The 20,119-nt window shown below is 39.8% G+C and overlaps 1 protein-coding gene across 6 annotated transcripts in view; it reads left to right on the top strand.

The window, feature by feature from the left end:
- Positions 1-13,750, top strand: part of col18a1a (collagen type XVIII alpha 1 chain a) — an 82,140-nt gene extending 68,390 nt beyond the window's left edge. For 5 of the 6 annotated variants that reach the window (XM_030758646.1, XM_030758645.1, XM_030758643.1 and 2 more), the window contains 24 exons: positions 97-123; positions 1,034-1,132; positions 1,537-1,572; positions 1,770-1,859; positions 1,972-2,004; positions 3,830-3,865; positions 6,491-6,550; positions 6,658-6,735; positions 6,858-6,893; positions 6,996-7,049; positions 7,205-7,276; positions 7,711-7,785; positions 7,891-7,918; positions 8,294-8,347; positions 9,838-9,872; positions 9,960-10,082; positions 10,181-10,322; positions 10,559-10,614; positions 10,797-10,925; positions 11,039-11,071; positions 11,156-11,476; positions 11,770-11,967; positions 12,117-12,232; positions 12,357-13,750. In XM_030758646.1, the coding sequence (XP_030614506.1) occupies positions 97-123; positions 1,034-1,132; positions 1,537-1,572; positions 1,770-1,859; positions 1,972-2,004; positions 3,830-3,865; positions 6,491-6,550; positions 6,658-6,735; positions 6,858-6,893; positions 6,996-7,049; positions 7,205-7,276; positions 7,711-7,785; positions 7,891-7,918; positions 8,294-8,347; positions 9,838-9,872; positions 9,960-10,082; positions 10,181-10,322; positions 10,559-10,614; positions 10,797-10,925; positions 11,039-11,071; positions 11,156-11,476; positions 11,770-11,967; positions 12,117-12,232; positions 12,357-12,570 (2,145 nt within the window). In that variant the 3' untranslated portion in view covers positions 12,571-13,750. The remainder of the gene's footprint in view (positions 1-96; positions 124-1,033; positions 1,133-1,536; positions 1,573-1,769; positions 1,860-1,971; positions 2,005-3,829; positions 3,866-6,490; positions 6,551-6,657; positions 6,736-6,857; positions 6,894-6,995; positions 7,050-7,204; positions 7,277-7,710; positions 7,786-7,890; positions 7,919-8,293; positions 8,348-9,837; positions 9,873-9,959; positions 10,083-10,180; positions 10,323-10,558; positions 10,615-10,796; positions 10,926-11,038; positions 11,072-11,155; positions 11,477-11,769; positions 11,968-12,116; positions 12,233-12,356) is intronic. The other variant, XM_030758641.1, reaches the window with a different exon arrangement.
- The last annotated feature ends 6,369 nt before the right edge of the window (positions 13,751-20,119 follow it).

The raw sequence follows: 20,119 nt of genomic DNA, 5'->3' as shown, positions 1-20,119 counted from the left end.
AATTTCTTTAAAAAACAACACAATCAGTAGCTTGTACATTTCTGTGAAAATGTTTACCAGGAAGCTAAAAATAAAACAAATATTATGTGCTTTCAGGGTCCTCCTGGATTTCCTGGACTTCCAGTAAGTTTTTTTTTTTTGTTTGTTTTTTTTCTTCTTCTTCATACTGTTGATTGTAACTGATTTAACATGTTTATCAGTGCTTGCAGAAACACCTGTGACCCCAGACGTGAACATAAGTATATATGAGTGATCATCATCATCATTCACTTTGGGGGTTTGGGGGTCACTGCCCCGAGTGTTCCGATTACCTGGTACCTTGTCAAGCTGTTCCTTCTTGTTGATGTTGCCTTTGTTGCTATCTTCCTTTGTTTGTTTGATTTGTTCTTGGTTATATATGTTCCATGTAGGATCTTGCTGGATTGTCGCTAGTCCTCGGCCACTATATCGTATTTCTCCTTTTCCACTAATTCCTCCTTTTATCCCAGCTGGTGTAGGTGTTGATAGCCCAGATTCAGCTTGCCTTACTCTACTCCAGTTTCTAGCTGTAGATCAGTGAATCGATGTCTCGTTCACTCCTAGCAATTTGCCTCTATATGCTGGTATACAACTTTCAGTAGGTAGGGATTGTCCAGTGTCAGGGATGGTGAAATCTCCCCCCTGACCTGTCGTGCTGGCTCCCCTTGCCGTAGCATTTCTGTTGTACCCTGTTAATCTCTAGTTGCAATAGCAGTTGCTCATTTCATCTCATTATGCCATAACCTTCTAGTTCTAGTAGCCCACTTATCATCAGAATGCCCTGGTTCCTCAACATCCAAGCTTCAATCATGTATTTCTTGCTCATATTCTGAGGTAGGCTTGGTTAGCATGGGGGGGACTAGCCTGGGGACCCTTACTGGAAGTATGCCCCACTGGATTGCAAGAACACACAGTCCTACACTGAGATTGAAGCATCAAACCTGTCTTAAGGATGCGCTCCACAGGAAGTCTAGTCAATGTTTGCCATTGAGTCAACATGAATGTTTCTCTGCAGGGTAAACCTGGCTTGCCTGGTAGACCAGGTGAGAAGGGTGACGAAGGTCCTGCTGGAAGAGATGGGCAACCAGGCTTGGATGGCTTTCCTGGACCTCAGGTAAAAAAAAAAAAAACAGATGAAATTCTTTTACATCTGACTGAGATGGGATTAGTTGAAGAACATTTCATGCATCAGAAGTAAAACATATTTGAAAGTAATAATGCTTGAAATCCAATTGAAAACTGCTTTGCATTTTACACTATAAACACATCAAACTGTTAATAATGGAGTTGTTGCACAACTTGTGATGATACCATTTCTCCAAGCATTTATCTCTTCATTGTGTTTGGTATAAAAATAAGTAATGTTGGCATAAATGGACAACATGTACATTAATACTGATATAATATGCTTTGATGTATGTGTTATTTGTAAGTTTCATTTCATGAGGTTAGTCTTTTTGTGGATGAGGTATTTGGTCATGGAGTGGTTGCTAACGTATCTCACTCTTAATTTTACAGGGGCCAAAGGGTGACAGAGGAGACACAGGAGAGAGGGTGAATATCATTTGCAATTGTGATTACATTAGTTTCAATACAAAGCACCCATCTGCAAGATGCAACAGTTTTCTCAGACACAAATGCTATCTCTCGGCATAGTAACCTTTCCCAAACCTCCTATCATTATTTATTTGATAAGCTTTCTGTTTTGGATGTCAACAGGGTTTATTTTTCCTCTCTCTCTTTGGTTTTAGGGTGAACCAGGTCGAGATGGAACTGGACTTCCAGGTCCACCAGGTCCACCTGGACCACCAGGTCAAGTCATCTACCAGACATCAGGAAATGTAAGTAACAAGCACAAATGGAGGTAGCCAAGAGAGATGTCAGCATTGCAGTGTGAAATTGTATGAGGCTGAAATCCAGACCTAATGGTAATAATGTCCGTTCTTTCTACAGTTTGATGAAGTTACTGGCAGAGCTGGCCCTCAGGTATGTTTTCACTATAAATGTGTTCAGACTGAATACAAAAAGAAGGTTCACCTCATGTTACTCACATAAATTGTGGGTTGTGAGAGTGTTTTTGGTCTGTGTCACAGCCCGCTAAGATTTGTCTATAACAACCAACTGCTTTTTGCCAGAGTATACAGTTGTGCTTCCTTTTACCGAAGACCCATTGCTTTTCTTTTTGTTGGGGTTTGTATCTATAGAAAAGTGACTTTGAATCATACAGGTTTGGTTACCCTCCATCCATCCATCTTCTTCCACTTATCCTTTTTGGGGTCATGGGGGTGCTGGAGCCTATCCCAGCTGTGTATGGGAGAATCTGAGCTGATAGGTTTTAATGAAACTTCACTTCTATGCACAGTGCATAGCATTAAAGATGCAAAGGCTTTGTAATCATGCAGTGCAAGAACTTGGACAATACACAATCGTGCACAACAATATTGACATAAACATACTGGTATTATGGTACCAGCAAATATCAAACTCAACTTTGATATTTGCTGATACTGGCAAATAAGGTGGCATTTAACATTTGCCACTGACATTGTTAATCATGTGTCATTTAAGTTCTGCTCTGCCTAAATATACAAAGCTACTGCGATGAGGTGCTTAAAGACTTTAGAAAAACATTAGCAGTTTGGATACGACCTCATATTTTATTCACAATGGAACACAGAAAACATGTCAAATGTTGAAATTGAGACATTTTACTGTTTCATTAAAAATATATGTTGAATTTGATGGCAGTGACACATCTAAAAAAAAAAAAAGAAAAGTTGGTACAGGGCAACAAAAGGCTGGAAGAATGGTACTAAAAAGAAAAAGCTGGAGGAACATTTTAATTAAGTTAACTGGCAACACATCAGTAACATGATTGGTTATTTTTTTTTTAAAAAAAAAGAAAAAAAAGTGTCTTCGAGAAGACTAATTGTGTCATGGAAACCACTGCACAGGCTCAGGAACAATTCCAGAAATCTGTGTCTGTGAGCACAGATCTCCGTGCCATGCACAAGTGCAGCAAAGAAGACGCTAGATGTGAACATGATCCAGAAATGCAGCCATTGTCTCTGGCCCACAGGTGATATGAGGCAAAGTGGGAAAGTGTTCTCTGGTCTAGATATTGAACTGGCCTGCCTGCAGTCCAGATCTTTCACCAACTGAAAGCATAATATGAAAAAAAGTCCAGCAGCTGCTCTCTTCAGTTCCCAGACGTTTAGAGACTGTTGTTAAAAAAGGTCCAAACTTTTTTGGAATTGGGGCTGAGAATATAAAATTATTTTAAAATTGTTTTAATTTCCACAATCAACGTGTCTCTAAATACAACTTGCTCTTTCAGGTTGTGGTGTATTAAACAGACAGTTATTGTATTTGCACATCTCCTCTCTTCTGCCATCTTTTTAAAGGTTGGCATTAGTGTCACTATAATGAGTGGGTTGCCATATAGAGTGGGCTGTCACTTGAAACATGACAAACATCCTCTACCAAGATTTATACCACACAGCAGAGCGTACATTTAACTTATTTATGTTGGTGTAATTATGATGTTTAGAAGACACCTTACTGCTCATTACCTCGTTAGACTTGTAACGATGGTGGAAAACTGACAAACAAGAACACTGGTTTTCATTCATTTACACAAAGCAAAAGCAGCACTTAAATTAATGCTAAAATGTGGGTTGAGAAGTTGTGTTAAGCATGAGCTGTGGGATGATTTGCTTGTAATTTACTAAACCAGCCAAATATTAAGAAAACAAATTGCACCAATCTAATGAAGTTAAATGGAAGCATATGGTTTTGTTTTCCTTTACAGGGTGGGCCTGGTTTACCTGGTCGAGCTGGATTTCCTGTGAGTCTCCCTGCGTTACTGTTTAAAATCTTGTTCTTATAACCATAGGCACAATATCAAAGCTTTAATATGAATGTCAAAGATCAGATTATATAGCATTTTGTGTCCAGTCTGTTCTTGTTTTTTGAATCTGGTGTTAAAAGGTTAAATATTTTAATTGCCTTTCACATTACTTTCCTATTTATAATCTTCAAATGCAGTTCCTTTAAAACAATGGGGATTATAATGCTGAATTAGTCAGGGACTAATTGGAGCTACAGATAAATACGTTTGGAGGGCTAGCTTGTATTTAAATCAGCAGGATGGGCTGCGTGGGTAGGTGACCAACTGATATCTGTATTTTAAAATTCATCCATATTCATTCATATAATTTAGCAATCATTAAATGATTCACTATACTAAAGCCAAAGAGTAATTATCTTTGAGAAGACCCATTATATTGACTTCTTTGCTCCATGGCAACAAAGAGTTGGCTGCTGTGAAATCACTGTAACTCTGACCTAATGAGAGCTTATAAATGTCGTGTGTATATGTTCACCGATAAAGCACAGCATTATGACTACCTGTCTTAATATTGTGTTGGTTCCCCTTTCACTGTCAGAAGAGCCCTGACCCACTGAGCCATCCACGTGATGTAAAAGAAAACATGATTCATCAGATCTGTGGTCCAGTTCTGTGGCTATGAAGCCCCATACACAACAAACTGCAATGCATATGTGTTCTGACCCGCCTGTCAGAACCATCATCAACTTTTTCCTCAATTTGAGCAACAAGTAGCTCGTCTGTTGGGTAAATGGACTCGTTCTTATATAGCGCTTTTCTACTCTAGCCGAGCACTCAAAGTGCTTTATACAACACGTTTGCTCTTACCCATTCACACCCATTCATCCAAGCACTTCCTTCTACAGCTAAGTGCTTTCTATCTAACATTCACACACATTCATACTCCGAAGTTGCATCGGAGAGCAACTTGGGGTTCAGTATCTTGCCCTAGGATACTTTGGCATGCAGACTGGAGCAGCCAGGAATCAAACCACTGACCTTCTGATTAGTAGATGACCTGCTCTACCTCCTGACCCACAGCCAGTGGGTCAGACCACATGGGCCAGCCTTCGTTCCCCACGTGCATCAATGAGCCTTGGCTGCCCATAACCCTTTCGGTGGTTCACCACTGTTCCTTCCTTGCTATGGATCAGTGAATCAATGTTGTTCACTCCTGGAATACAGCTTCATGTATGCCAGGAATCATTGCTCCATCCATAACCAGTCTTGTTAATAATCTGGCTTAGAGGGTTCAGGCATATGTTCAGGGTTCATTGGGAAAATCAAGCACTTGATGGTGATTTGTGCAATTGGCTTCAATTTGGCCGCTAGTGTTTTCCACATCCCCACTGAATTCCCAATGAATCTTACATTGATCTGGCTGGTATTTGGATGGACTCGTTCTTATATAGCGCTTTTCTACTCTAGCTGAGCACTCAAAGTGCTTTATACAACACGTTTGCACTTACCCATTCACACCCATTCATCCAAGCACTTCCTTCTACAGCTAAGTGCTTTCTATCTAACATTCACACACATTCATACTCCGAAGTTGCATCGGAGAGCAACTTGGGGTTCAGTATCTTGCCCTAGGATACTTTGGCATGCAGACTGGAGCAGCCAGGAATCAAACCACTGACCTTCTGATTAGTAGATGACCTGCTCTACCTCCTGACCCACAGCCAGTGGGTCAGACCACATGGGCCAGCCTTCGTTCCCCACGTGCATCAATGAGCCTTGGCTGCCCATAACCCTTCCGGTGGTTCACCACTGTTCCTTCCTTGCTATGGATCAGTGAATCAATGTTGTTCATGTATGCCAGGAATCATTGCTCCATCCATAACCAGTCTTGTTAATAATCTGGCTTAGAGGGTTCAGGCATATGTTCAGGGTTCAGTGGGAAAATCAAGCACTTGATGGTGATTTGTGCAATTGGCTTCAATTTGGCCGCTAGTGTTTTCCACATCCCCACTGAATTCCCAATGAATCTTACATTGATCTGGCTGGTATTTGGATGGACTGGTTCTTATATAGCACTTTTCTACGCTTCTTGAGCACTCAAACTGCTTTATACAACACATCTTCATTCACCCAAGCACCTTTTTCTATATTTAAGTGCTTTCTTTATAACATTCACACACAGTCACACTCCAGTGAATGCATCAGGGTTTAGTATCTTGCCCAAGAATACTTTGGCACGCAGACTGAATTGAACCGCTAACCTTCCGAGTTGTAGATGACCTGCTCTACCTCCTGAGTCACCCCCCCCCCCCAATCCTTGGGGATCAGGACTCGTCATTCTGAAAGTGTCTTATCCATTCAAGTGGTATGGTCCTCTAGTAGTGCATGATCTTGGTAATCCATTCAATCCATGGGGCTTGGTACCAACTCAGAGTGTGGGGATGATATCTCCCTCCTGATCTGACCTTGCTCATATCCCAAGGTAGACTTGGGGGCCTAGCCTTGGGACTCTAACTGGATGCATGCCCTGGATGGGATTTGAACCCCTAACTTATTATTCGAAAAAGAGCAACACTGTCACTACACTCTCATGATAAAATTATTTGCTTGCTTATCTTTCAGGGTCCGATGGGACCAAAAGGTGATAGAGGAGATCCCGGTCCTCCAGGCTATGGTGAGAAGGTAAAGTCTAGATTGTTTGTTAGACTGCTAATTTGGCTAGTCATCATCATTAAGACATTCCTGTTATTGAGTATTTGTTGTCTTGTTGCTGCTTGCTTTGTGTTCAGGGTGATAAAGGGGAGCCAGGCTTAGTAATTGGCCCTGATGGAAATGTTGTGAATTTGGCACAGGTAGCCGGTCCAAAGGTGAGTCTCAGTGAATTTGACTGTCTGCATTTCTGTCGTGTTTGATGTACTCGCTTTTTTGTGTGTTTTGTGATGTTGTACTTTTGTTCTTGAAACCAATCATTCCCACCTTGTACATGTAGGGAGACAGAGGATCTCCAGGACCTGTTGGGCCCCCTGTAAGTTTTTCCACTTCTTATACTTTTTTAGGTTAATGTACTGAAACTATTTAAATAGCCTCTTCAATCACCAGTCAACTAATTTATAATTTATTTTTGCAGGGACCATATGGGCCTCCTGGATTGAAAGGGGAAATTGGAATGCCTGGAAGACCTGTAAGTGCTTCTTCCTCACTGCTTTGTTAAAGACTGGCCATAGTATCGTATATTTTAAAATATTTTTTTAACCTTAGTATAGCCTTTACCCCTTTATTTCTATTTTCCAAGTTCATCACCAACAGAAGAATAAATCAATAACTTTATCCCTTCAGGGTCGTCCTGGCATAAATGGATACAAGGGTGAGAAAGGAGAGTCAGGGGTTGGCTCTGGCTTTGGCTATCCTGTAAGTATTTATATTTTTAACAATACCTTAGCTTAGGAGGCTTAGGAAAGGATAAAGTTAGTAAACATTTACTTACTTTATGACTCTCAAGCCAGTCTTGTGCAGCTCCTCTGCTCACCCTTTAAAGATTATAGGTTATTATGAATATGCTGTCTTAAGTATTTTAGCATGGTCGAGTCTTTTTTTTGTTGTTGTTTCGGTGTTAGTGACTATGACACCTTCACTAAGGTTTTGTTATATTTAAGTGAACTTTCACTTTGCTAAAGCCAATAAAGTAACGTGTTCTTCATTAAAGGAGAGCTGCATTTGTTTCCAAAAAACAAAAACCATTGATAATGACATATTAACATGAATGGCTTCTCCTCAAAGCTTTATATCAAGTTCATTAAACTATTGAGACTGAAAAAAGAGCTATTAAATATTTTTTCAATTAGGGAGTCCCTGGCCCACCAGGACCACCTGGGCCACCAGGACCCCCCGGGCCATCCATTTCTTTAGATCGTTTCAACGTGAGTAGACAAAACCTTTGTTTTATATGGACATTTATATGTATCAGTTAAAGTTAATATCTCTCATTTTCCCCTCTGTTGTTGCTGATTGTTTCCTTTTGTTAGCAGCGCTATGATGAAAGGAATTATCCAGGTATGTCATCTTCACATACAATGTTTTATTGTTGGTATATTTAAAAAAAAAAAAAAAAGTGGTTGGACGAAATTCCTCATGGAGGAGGGTTCACTGTGGAGAAGCTCAGTAAACATGAGAGTAGAAAGGAGGAAGGATTTTTAAAGGGTTCAAAGTGTCTGCAGAGATAAACAGTGCTATCTATGAATTTCATTTCAGTTCTGCTTCTTCAGCCTGCAGAGGATATACACTCCACTGTCAGGAGATTAAGCTTTCAAGTCTAGATCTGAAAAATGAATGAAGAAATCACTGGCAGTAGAATGCAATGCTTTTATGAGTGCCAATGTTAATTAAACCTGTAGAGTGTTGTGAGTGAACTTTGTGTTTGTATTGTAGCAATTAAAGGAGAAAAAGGAGACCGTGGTGACCCTGGACTTCCAGGAATCCCAGGTAAATAAAGTCTGCATTAAATACAAATATCACTCCTTTATATATTGTATAAGATTGGGCAATCTTCTCTCTTGAGGTTTCTCACGTGATGTCATGGGCATATTGGGTTAGAGTTAGCTGCTATATTGCAAATGACACAACCACCAGCTGCGAGGGAAACATGAATTCCCCAGCTGGTTAGCAGTTATTCCTGGAGGTTTCTGGTGCTCAGTGTCTGAAACTGGATATAAAGAAGGTGCTACACCAAAAACCTCCAAGTGATTGTTTTGGTTGCTAACAAATTGCCGCTGTTGCTTGTAGTTTTTCATGCTTGCCTACAAATCCTCACTAACTACAAGCTGAGCAATAGTACAACTTGGAAAAAAGTAAAATGCTGTCACTTCCATTCATACTACAACTACAGCAATATGCGCGTAATCACGACAAGGCTTCGACCAGTCACTCGGGGAATACACGTTTTAGGCCTGTTGACTGGAACCTTATTCATTTGATCCAACAGTGTCAACATGATTGTCAAACATCCAAAAATGATCAACAAGTTAACATTGGGTAGTTAGTGGTCACGTATCTGGAAAACCCGTATAGTCTTTGCACTCATAGTTGTTCCATCCATCTTCCATGATTATACACATGCACACACAAAATAAGAAATTAATAAAAAAAATTATAGTAAAGCATTACTGCTACTCATGAAACTGACACACACTGGAGAGTTTACTACACTTGCATTATGAACAGAATGCAGAGCCCCCTTCACACGAAATGATCAATCATTCAGCCTACCATAATTAGTGACAATAAATGCTTAATATTTAGTCATAACATTTGTGAGCTCTCCTTTAAAAAAATTTCTTTAGGTCTGCTAATTTCCATGTCTCTCCTCCACTCTTTACACTCCATTACACAATAGCAGCACCGTGACAAACACAGAGAGCAGTTGAAACAAAAAGTTAAGGAAAGCAGATCAACTCTCCCCAAACCTACTGCTACCTTAAGGTCTACTTTAAAAATCAGACAGAAACGACTTCCTGCTGTTTTTTCAAAATGACGATGGACCACTTAATCTGCTCCTCACATGCACGTGAAGAGGTGTGAGCATGAATGATCATGCCATCATGAAACTATAGATAGGCAGACTAAATTTAATCTGAGACTAAATATATTTGTAGTATTGACTGAATGCATTAATGGAAAAACTAGTTGGCATGACTCAAACTGTTCATATACAAGACTATGATTACTCACTGCAGTGATTAATTTCTCTTACATTTTGATGCCCAACTGAACAAGTACCTACCTCGCTGGCAGCACAAAAGCTGAACTTTTGTTGAAAGGCGAGAACATTGAAACGTGCATGTGTGAATCCTGTCTTGGCAATTGTTCTGACCATTGTTGATCCCTGATGACATGATCTATTAGCACAACCCTAATTCTGTATATCCAACACATTACACAAGTGTTTCACTAAAGCACCTTTTTTTCCTTTTCAGGAACATCCCCTAATTTTGACATTTACGCATTCAAGGTAAACCAGCTCATTGCTACCGCAGTCATTTTTTATAGTTTGATGTGCATTCAGAAGGAGAAAGAACAATTAAACTTTCTCTGACAGAATGAACTGAAGGGAGAGCGTGGAGAAGCAGGTGTCAAGGGAGAAAAAGGAGAACCCGGTGGTGGATATTATGACCCACGTTTTGGAGGAGTGCAAGGACCTCCAGGACCACCTGGCCTCCCAGTGAGTTCTGAGACCTTTCTTGCTAATGCAAACACAATGGATTTGTCCTGTTCCAGATGTGATATTCCAGAAATTTCTGATTTTCCTTTCAATGTTAGGGTCCCAAGGGAGAGTCCATAATTGGGCCACCTGGACCATCAGGACCACAAGGCCCACCAGGAATTGGTTACGATGGTCGTCCAGGACCTCCAGGACCACCTGGACCTCCAGGGTCCCCTGGATCATATCAGCCCAATTATCGTAAGTGTCTTTTTTCACTAAAATTCTTCAGTGAGTAATGCATAGTGTTAAGTTTACAAGTTTGGAAGAGACCTTGAATATCATTGTTTGTAGCCACAACCTTGGACTGACTTATTCTTAAAACACAACACTAGTGTTACGCCAACTGTTTAGCAGTTAGCTGCCACATAGTCTTACTGTGTTCACTTTATATGAATACTGCAGATAAATACCACTTCTTCTGCTTCCATTTAAAGCTGTCACTGTCCCTGGTCCCCCTGGTCCTCCTGGCCCACCTGGTGCATCCTCTGGAGTAAGTACCGTCACTGGATGTTAGTCATCACCCTGTCCCATCACATGACTCTTAATTCCAAACCCCCCTCCCCATCTGTAGACTGGCCTATTTTTGATTTATTTGTATTTTTCTCTGATATGCATTTACCTGATGCATGATGTCATTCATAAAGAAAGCTAAATGCACACTGTTTTCTGCAGGTGACTGTTTTGAATTCATATGAGACAATGATTGCTACTGCCAGACGAGAGGAAGAGGGCAGCCTCATCTACATCATAGACAGAGCAGACCTTTATTTAAGAGTACGCAATGGACTGCGGCAAGTCATGGTACAGTGCTTTGAATTTGATCAAATCAGACATTTAAACCCTAGTTTAAAAAATTATGAAATGTCTAAAAAACCCAAAAACAAACACTAAACAGCTGATTGCTCTCTCCTCAGCTTGGAGAGTACAGTCCCTTCTTCAGAGATCTGGTAAGTTCCAGAGAGCCATAAAATAAAATCTTGTAACAGTAACGTGACTCCTTTATAATTACTTCTTCCGTTTTCTACTTACAGGAGAATGAGGTGGCAGGAGTCCAACCTCCACCTGTGATTCTGTACCCACAGTCCCAGGACCAGTCCCAGAACAATGGCGCAGGCGATTACTCTGAGGGCTTCACCTTGGCAAAACCCATTAATCCTCCAAAACCCACACCTGCAGACCCCAGATACGTGCCAAAGTATGAGCCCAGATTCCCAGACCAGACACACACGGGTCAGACCTATGAAAGATTTGGCACCCAGCAGACTGAGGGAAGATACCCTGTCACTCCCCAACGACACCCCGCTCCCCCTGTGCTGGGACCTGTTGGCCGTTTTGAGACATATGGATCAGGAGTGAGTAGAGTGGAAACTGGAATGCTGAAAAATATCAATTTACCTTATAAACTATAAACAAATGCCCACTCCACTTTGACTTACCAGCATAGTCACCCCCCTTTGAGACTTGAAAACCCTGAAAGTTACCGTTTTATTCCAACCCTCATTACTATGGTGGTTATGTTAGTTTGATATTGACAAACTATTAATGATGTAAACCCTGGCCTTTTGCAAAAGTTGTTCCACAGTTAAAGTAAAATGAAAAATGTTAAATTCACAAGAAAATGATAATGTAACTCTGTCCCCATCAGCTGCATCTCATTGCCTTGAACACCCCTCATACTGGTAACATGCGAGGGATTCGTGGGGCAGACTTCCTGTGCTTCCAGCAGGCTCGTACCGTGGGCCTAAAGGGAACATTTAGAGCCTTCCTATCCTCAAAGCTCCAAGACCTCTACACCATCGTCCGCAGGTCGGACAGGGACAGTGTCCCCATCGTGAACCTCAAGGTAAGACGCAATATTCCCAAGGACAGCTGCAGGATAGACATAAACTTTGAAGGAAATCATTGTTAATGGTGTTTTTTACACTATGTTTTTATTATTGTCTGTATAGAAATTTTTCTATACTAAATATTAAATGTTTTCTTTCCTTGCAGGACCAAGTGTTGTTTAGCAGTTGGGACACTCTGTTTGGTGACAGTGCCAACACAATGAGGGAAAATGTACCAATCTACTCCTTTGATGGTAGAGACATCCTCAGGGATAGCGCTTGGTGAGCTTTTGTACCCAAAAACAAGCAAAAATTTAACGCAGCACACTGTGGACTAGCACGCAGTTGTTAAGCAGCCTTTGTTTCATTTGCTGATCAGCAACCTTTTGTTCTTGTTTACCTCCAGGCCTGAGAAAATGGTCTGGCACGGATCAAGCAAGAAAGGCCACCGGCAAACAGACCAATATTGCGAAACATGGCGGACTGGCGACCGCGCTGTGACTGGTCTGGCATCATCACTACAGAGCGGCCACCTCTTGCAGCAAAGCCCCAGTAGCTGCTCCGGCTCCTACATCGTTCTCTGCATTGAGAACGCCGTCATATCGCCCTCCAAAAAATAAATGCGTCCATTCTCCAGCTACATTTTTTTTTTTTTTTTTTTTTTTTTTTTTTTAAATTCTGGGCCCTAGCTAAACATCCATTTTACATCCAGACAGACATGTTTTGTTCTTAATTCCCTGATAAAACAGCTTGTGAACATGTGGCATCCAATGAACAGGCCCAGCGGCACTTCGCCCAGCAGGGAGACTTTGCATTGTCTGCTCCGCCCCTCCGTACATGCCAAAGAGATGGGTCAAACAGAGGGGTGTTGGTCCTTTTTCTCTGGGGCATTGGCACATATTTTCTTCAAGGGGCAGGACAACAGCAGAGAAGCTGAAAGCCTTCTCGAATTGTATCCCCTTTTTTAAAAACAATTCTGTATATTACATGTTTGTAATTTGTGCTTTTTTTTTTTTTTTTAATGTTATCAGTGTTTTACCTTTTGTTTAAAAAAAAATGCTATATCCATTTTTTTCACATCATAGGTATTGATAATTTCCACATTTTGTTTCCTAATTCTTGTTTAGAATTGTGGGTTGTGATGGGGTACAGCAGACTTTTTAAGGACTATTTTAAATTTAAATAAGATGATAGATATTTATTTTTAAATAAAGTTATGTAAGTATAAAAATGGCAAATTAAAAAATGCTGAATAACCTCATTCATAATCTACAAAACATGGAAAATGTTTTAAAAAAAAGAGCTTCTGAAAATAACCTGTGCCTTATTACACACATGGAAAAGCTTTACACAATGAGCTCATATACTGGACCACTTCTTCTGCAGATAGCCAAGTCTTAGAGCAGTTTTTGCCTAGGTGCACTCAGATGCAGGTTCTTCACACTAAATTTCCAACGGACACAGACACTCCTGTTATGAATAATCATGCACCCAGAGGGCAAGATTCCTTCTCACTGAAATTGAGCCTGATTATTTCCCCCCTCTGCTACCTTATAAAATCCTATCAGCGAGTAAGCTGGAAATGATTAGCTTGCTGCTAATCTTTATTGGAGTGATTGCTGTCATGGGTCTCAGGAAGCGGAAAACCAGAATGACTTTTTTTTTTGCATTCTATTAAATTTCAGAGACTAGTGGCCTTAGCACGCTGTCTTCAACAAACCTGTGGACCTTTTTTTTTTATATAACTGTGCTGTACTGTTTTTTCCAGGCACTGAATTAAAGTCCTTTTTCAACCAATAATGTGATGTATTGTACACAAATCTGTACTGTGTTGAATTCTTTAGTCAACCAAATGGAACCATCTCAGGAAGACCTCTGACAGAGCCATGACCTTGACAACTTTCACTCAGCAGCAGTTTATGTCCTACTCAAAGGGTTGCTGTTGACATTAGTACAAATCAATTTCTCCAGCAGCAATGAGAAGCACCAAAGACACCTTGGTCCTTTACAAGTCCCCTTTACAATTTACAATTCTTTTATAATTCTCTGTATGATATTTCACTTAACTGAAAAATCATGACTGTAGAATTGGTGATTTTGTGGTCGTGGATCACAAAGTAGAGGCTTAATTCTATGACGCAGTACTCCTAAATAGCGTCCTTAGCTACGGCTTTCCTTGCTAACACATCCATTCATCCATCCGATTTCTTAACTACAAGTAAGGGTCACGAGGGGGCTGAAGCCTATCCCAAGCCGTCATAGGGAAAGAGGCGGGGCACACCCTGGACAGGTTACCAGTCCATAACAGGGTAACACAAAATCCAAGCTACATCTCACATGAAAAGTGGCAGACTTGATGACCATGTAAATGACTTCTAATCTAACAGCAATTATCAGCCTTCAAATGTAGAGAAGATGCAGCCAAAATCACCTCAAACATTTTAAATAAGATCATGTCCAAATTTTATTTTCAAGATTGTGTTAAACACACACACAGAGTGCATGCAGGATTACAACTGCCATGAGGATGTAACCAAGGTGGTGAGTCTCCTGTCGTTTGCTACAAGTGAGAAAGGGCAGCTTCAGACAATGCTCGATCCTTATATAAACCATTCATGGTTTGTATCAATTTATGCTGCACTACAAAAGCCACAAGCATTACACCCCATTACCATAACACACCAGAGTTGGTAGTCTAGTTGCAACGTGGGTAACTTGAGTCACCAGGTTCTTGTGAGGTTGAAAAACATGGAAGAATTAACTGACGTGCTGTGTCATATACACTCACTGGCCAGTTTTTAGGTACACTTTATCAACTGCACGTTAACACAAATATATTATCAGCCAATTACATGGCAGCAACTCAATGCATTTAGGCATGTTGTCAATCTCAAGATGACCTGCTGAAGTTCATACTGAGCATCAGAATGAAGAATTCACATCATGCAGCTGGCAAATCTACAACAACTAAGTGATATTATATCAATGTAGACCAAAATCTCTAAGAATGAATCTGTGCCATGAAGAGTTATGGCAGTTCTGAAAAAGGGGGTCCAACCTGGTACTAACAAGATATACTTAAAGTGGATGGTGATGGTGTATACTGCAATACTAAATCCACAGACTACTCATAACCAACTCAAGCACTAGTACAAATTTACTTCAGCATGTCAAGTTTGACTTGTTTCCGAATTAAATTGCCAATCACAGACACATTGGCTGTAGGTTTATGAGAAAGGGAGATTTTAAAGGAGGACTAAAGTAGGTCACCAGTCATTTGTGATGGCTTATGAAATTCCCTTAAATCTTTTCCTTAAAGTTAGGAGGTGTTTAAGATAATATTTGATTAAGAAGATTATTCAAATTACTCATGAGTTGACCTAAATTGGTAGTTACTTTTAAATGAGAAGCTAAAGGTAAGAAACCTTTTTTTAAATGGTGGATTTGGTGGATAGCATCTTATCTCTAATGCTGGCACGCTGTAGCTGTGTGGCACAGCAAAAGTAAGAGATTTAATACTAAGATCACTGACAACATTCAGCTAAAAAAGGATGGGCAGCATATCCTCCCACTTGTGTGCACAGGTTATCTCTGGGAGGTATAGGTTAGGGATTAATTCTCCTTCAAAGTGTCCTTGACAGAAGCACTGGCTTAGAACTAGAGCTCTCCCCACTGCTACTGATGGTCAGGATGGGTTAAATTTGAATTATACAGTAAATTATTGTATAAATTATGTCTTTATAGACTGAATCTGAAACAGATTAAGTACAAAACAATTCAGTGATAAGACGACACCCAGCTGGTTGTCCAGTGTGCTTCTCATCTTGTGTTTGGGCTCCAACACCTCAGAGAGCAGTTAGCCTGTTCTTGTTCTGGAGTGTGAATACGGGATGAAAAACTCACTGGAGATGCAGCTCAAGGATATGGAGGACCACCGCAACATCTACTTGGCCAGCTAGCAAGGAAACCCAAAAGGCATGGGCCACAGCTAGCTGGCAACTGAAAGTTAGGACCTTACTATCTGTGGGAGATACTACAGTTTACAACAATCAATGCGAAATGAAATGCAAAGTAGAGAGTCGATTTCCAGGGGTTTTCAGGCTCAGAAAATGAGACATAGAGGCCAAACTGCTGCTAAGCTGCAAAGTGTCATATCAACTTAGTCCAGCTTAGTTTGGGCTCTTTCCAAAATACATTTTCCAGCAGATTTACAGCTCACTAATGAACACATTCTGCTTAATTTTTAAAACTGTGCAAAGACTGATCTTGTGTGTTGAGTTACTGTGCATTGTAAGGAATATTAACACAATATGCAGTTCTACTAAAAGCTATGTGAGCGTCATGATTCATTTTTACTCTAATTTTACAGCACTTTCCACAACGAATGAATCCTGAGAGGTCCAGGTACTCCAGGTACCCTACCTCCAATCCTATTGTTTGGAGAAAAACAAGACTGTTTTTAAAAAAAAGTTAATCATTTCTGAATTGTGTTAAATTTGTTTTTGATAATACAGATGAAATAAAAATGTCAGTGCTGACCAATAGTTAAAAGAATTAGGTGGACATTACTTTAACTCACTGCATCCTCTATCTAAGATAAGATAAAACTTTAATGATCCCACAACGGGGAAATCTGCGCTTTACAGCAGCTCAGTACAGAGAAAAATGAAAAGGATGAGTAAAAACTAGAAAAAGACTAGAAAAAACTATACACATATACATAAGCACTATATACATAAAATATATATATCATCTTGGTGTTTCCGTTCTATTCAGGGTACTAAACTGAACTATGTAATGTAGGACAATTAACAGACATTTAAATCAACCATGAAACTTTCACTTACATTAAAATTATGAACAAATAGTACAACAAAATAAGTTAAGCAAGTCATCTTAACTTAAGAGATTCTTTCATTGCTCTGGTCTGGATGGAATAATGTTGTTTGTACATCAGGGTGATGGGGTTTACAGTGCAAACACACAAAGACTTCAGGGATGGGATTTAGAGAATGACTGATATACAGCATGGCTATATATCAAACAGAAGACTTATTTCACTTTGAAAGAATTAAACTAACATAGGTGTCCCCTAACATGGCTACTAAAAAAATAAATAAATAAAAAATACCATCCTACAAATTAGTTTTAAGATTACAGGGAAACAGGGGAATTTCTCTCTCTTTTAAGTAAAAGGCAATTTTCCTAATCACTGTCTGAAAGCGTGTTTTAATACTCTCGACAGGCCAACCTCAAACAGAGGATAACCAACACATCCAAACCACACACTCAAGAAAGAAATGCGCACAGGAAGGTGTTTGATTGTAAGAACCCAATTTGACATTTTTAAATTATAAAAATTTAATTAGCAGCAATGCACAAAAATGTGCCCTGAATATATAACAAAACAAGAGGTTGCTGTAAAAGAAAAGAAAAGAAAAAACAAAACCTCAGAGCCTTATTGCCCTTAAACCACGACCACTAAACTAATGATCAACTCTAAAATCTCCACTTAATTAAAGAAAGAAACTGTAGACGCGTGTTTTCTTGAACTAGATCCTGACAGTCTGTAACACTTTCTATCAGCTTTATTTTCAGACAGTTAAAGTGCATCACTTCATGTGGTAATTCACAGTAAACAGAGAGGACAGTGTACAATGCACAAACTTTGGGGTCAGTCTATGTCAAGTTTAATATTTTAATAAACTCTTGAAGAAGTCAGGATTAAATCATCTGTCACAGCGTGTCATTTAAAAATCAAGGTCCAAACTTATCCACTCGCCCACCCCATAATACGATGTTGGGGATATCCTAAAAATAATCAGTAAACGCGGCAACTTCCCACTCAAATCCATCAAATCTTAAGCATTGAAGCCTTAAGAGAGCTATGAGGCTTATATTAATTGACTGGGGGGGCTCAGTGTCACAGCAGTGTCCCCAGATGAAAGAAAAATAAACTAGCATCATAACTCCTGTCCAATTCCACAACGTCCTTGACAGAGTAAATCTTGAGGAAAAAAACCCCCCACATAACTCACAGAGTGGCGTATTATCAAAGTCTAAGTAAGGTTAGAGTTGCTGGGGGTGGTTGGGATGTAATAACCCACAGCTGCAATGTGCTTTGGCACTAGCTGCCTGGGGACAGCTATATTTAGTGGGCACTAAGTAATAAGTAAGTGCAGTGAAATGATCCCGCAACGGTAATGATACAACAAGGTGACAACCAGATATTGGGGGACTTAATTACATCGGCGGAGGAAGCGAAAAGCCGCGGTTGTCAGATCTCTGGGCGGTGTTTATTCGCTGGTGGTGACTCACTGTCACTTTAACCCAAATCTAACAATATCTAAGCAGCGCTGTTACAAAGCCACTTTGTTTCGTGATCTTCTAATGTGTTCTATCAGAGAGAAGAGGTGCCTTATTTTAGTGTGACGATGTCCTCGGCTGAAAGCGGGAAATAAATATGTATAAAAAGACTGTACTTGCGATAAACTATCAGTAAATGTCGGAGTTTTATTTAAGCAGTTTCAATGCATTCTAGCTCAACATATTTCCTATCATGTTAAAGGGTAATAAGGAGATCTAAAGCTACATTTGTGTAGCATCTCAGGCTTTCACATTTCACTGACATTTAGATAGATAATGAGTAACACTTCCTGTCTTTAAATCCCCTTGAGGATCTTATGGCATTTACGTCTATTTTTTTTTTTCATCCTGTCTTTAAATATTTGATGAGGAGGATGTTATCTCCAGTGGATATTCCTGGCATTGTGAAGATGAAGGCTTTGACCACATCGTCATACCTCTGCTGTCTTTTACACCGATCCAGGTATGTTGCTCTGATGCCTTTTGTCAGTAGGAAAAAGCGTTCGGCATCAAAGTAGAGCCCATCAATCAGCCTTAACTGCCTGGATGTTTTCTAAACAAGCGGATTGATACGACACCCGGCCTTTTACTGATTGCCTTTATTGAGCTGATGCAATTTAATTAATGCAATCTGAGCCTGTGCTTTTGGTTTATTGAATTTTTTTTTATGTTTTCCTTTTTTCTTTCCTGTAAATGAAAATGTCACTTGGCAGCAGTGAGGGAGAAGAGAATACTTCAGCTGTAGCCAAAACTCTCAGCCAAACTGTAGCAGCTCAGGGATAATATAATTACTCTTTGTTAATGTCCAAAGAATCCTAAAGCTTTTCAGTTTAAATAAACTACCATGTAGCCACTAAAGATATATATATAAAAAAAAAAAAAGCTCTATTTATCAAGCTTCACATTTTTGCACCTCTGTGATGGCATAATTTTGAAATGACCCAGGTCCAGGCTGCAGGTTTGCAGCTACCACGCCAACCTTACACAGCTCACTGCCTGTGGTCGTCAGTGCAGCTGGGTACATATTCGATGTGACATCTCTTTCCATCTTCTAATGAATTTTTTATGTCTCTTCCTCTCCCACTCTCTCTCTCTCTCTCTCTTTCACACACACCGACAGGCTTCATTTCAGGCCTATTCTGAAAAAACTGTGCTACTGTAAATGACAACGTTGCCTTTGGAGTCCATAACCCTTCTGCTCTGTCACTGCTATAGATTTCAGTATGTTTCCAAACTGATCTTTTACAGGATGTGCTGTTAGGAGGCATGGCCATGGTCCTGAAAGGAAGAGTGGGGAAAAAACAATCCTGTCACTAGAATTAAAAAACCATGATATTTTTTCTGATGAATTTATGTCTAATTCTAAAGGCCAAAATACAAGCAAAAGGCCAATAGAGATCATTATATTATATACACCCACACACACGGAGTCCCCCTTATCTAGAACTTTCTCTAATTCTTCACAGAGCTGTTCATATTTTTTTATAAATTGTATCGCAGACTTGTGTCATCAAAATATCGTCACATTAATTTTCCAGCATTAAAAACAACACCAGTAATCTTACAAAGCTGAACCTAATGACAGTTCTGTGACCTCCACAAATCTAATTATGCTTTGCAAAAACACTATTAAAGGCACAGAGATAAATTTGTCAACTAATTACAGCTGAAGGGGTTATTCAGGTGACTCATTAATTCAGACTTGCTGTTCTTCTTTATGTTATGCCCCTCACAACCCTCTGAAGGATATGCAAATCTAAAAACATGTGAAATAGTAACTCCATTAACTCATGGAAACTGCCT

The sequence above is a fragment of the Archocentrus centrarchus genome, chromosome 21, assembly GCF_007364275.1.
Source record: "Archocentrus centrarchus isolate MPI-CPG fArcCen1 chromosome 21, fArcCen1, whole genome shotgun sequence".
Classification (NCBI taxonomy): Eukaryota; Metazoa; Chordata; class Actinopteri; order Cichliformes; family Cichlidae; genus Archocentrus; species Archocentrus centrarchus.
Note: the sequence above shows the minus strand (reverse complement) of the source record. Positions and strands in the feature narration are given on the sequence as shown.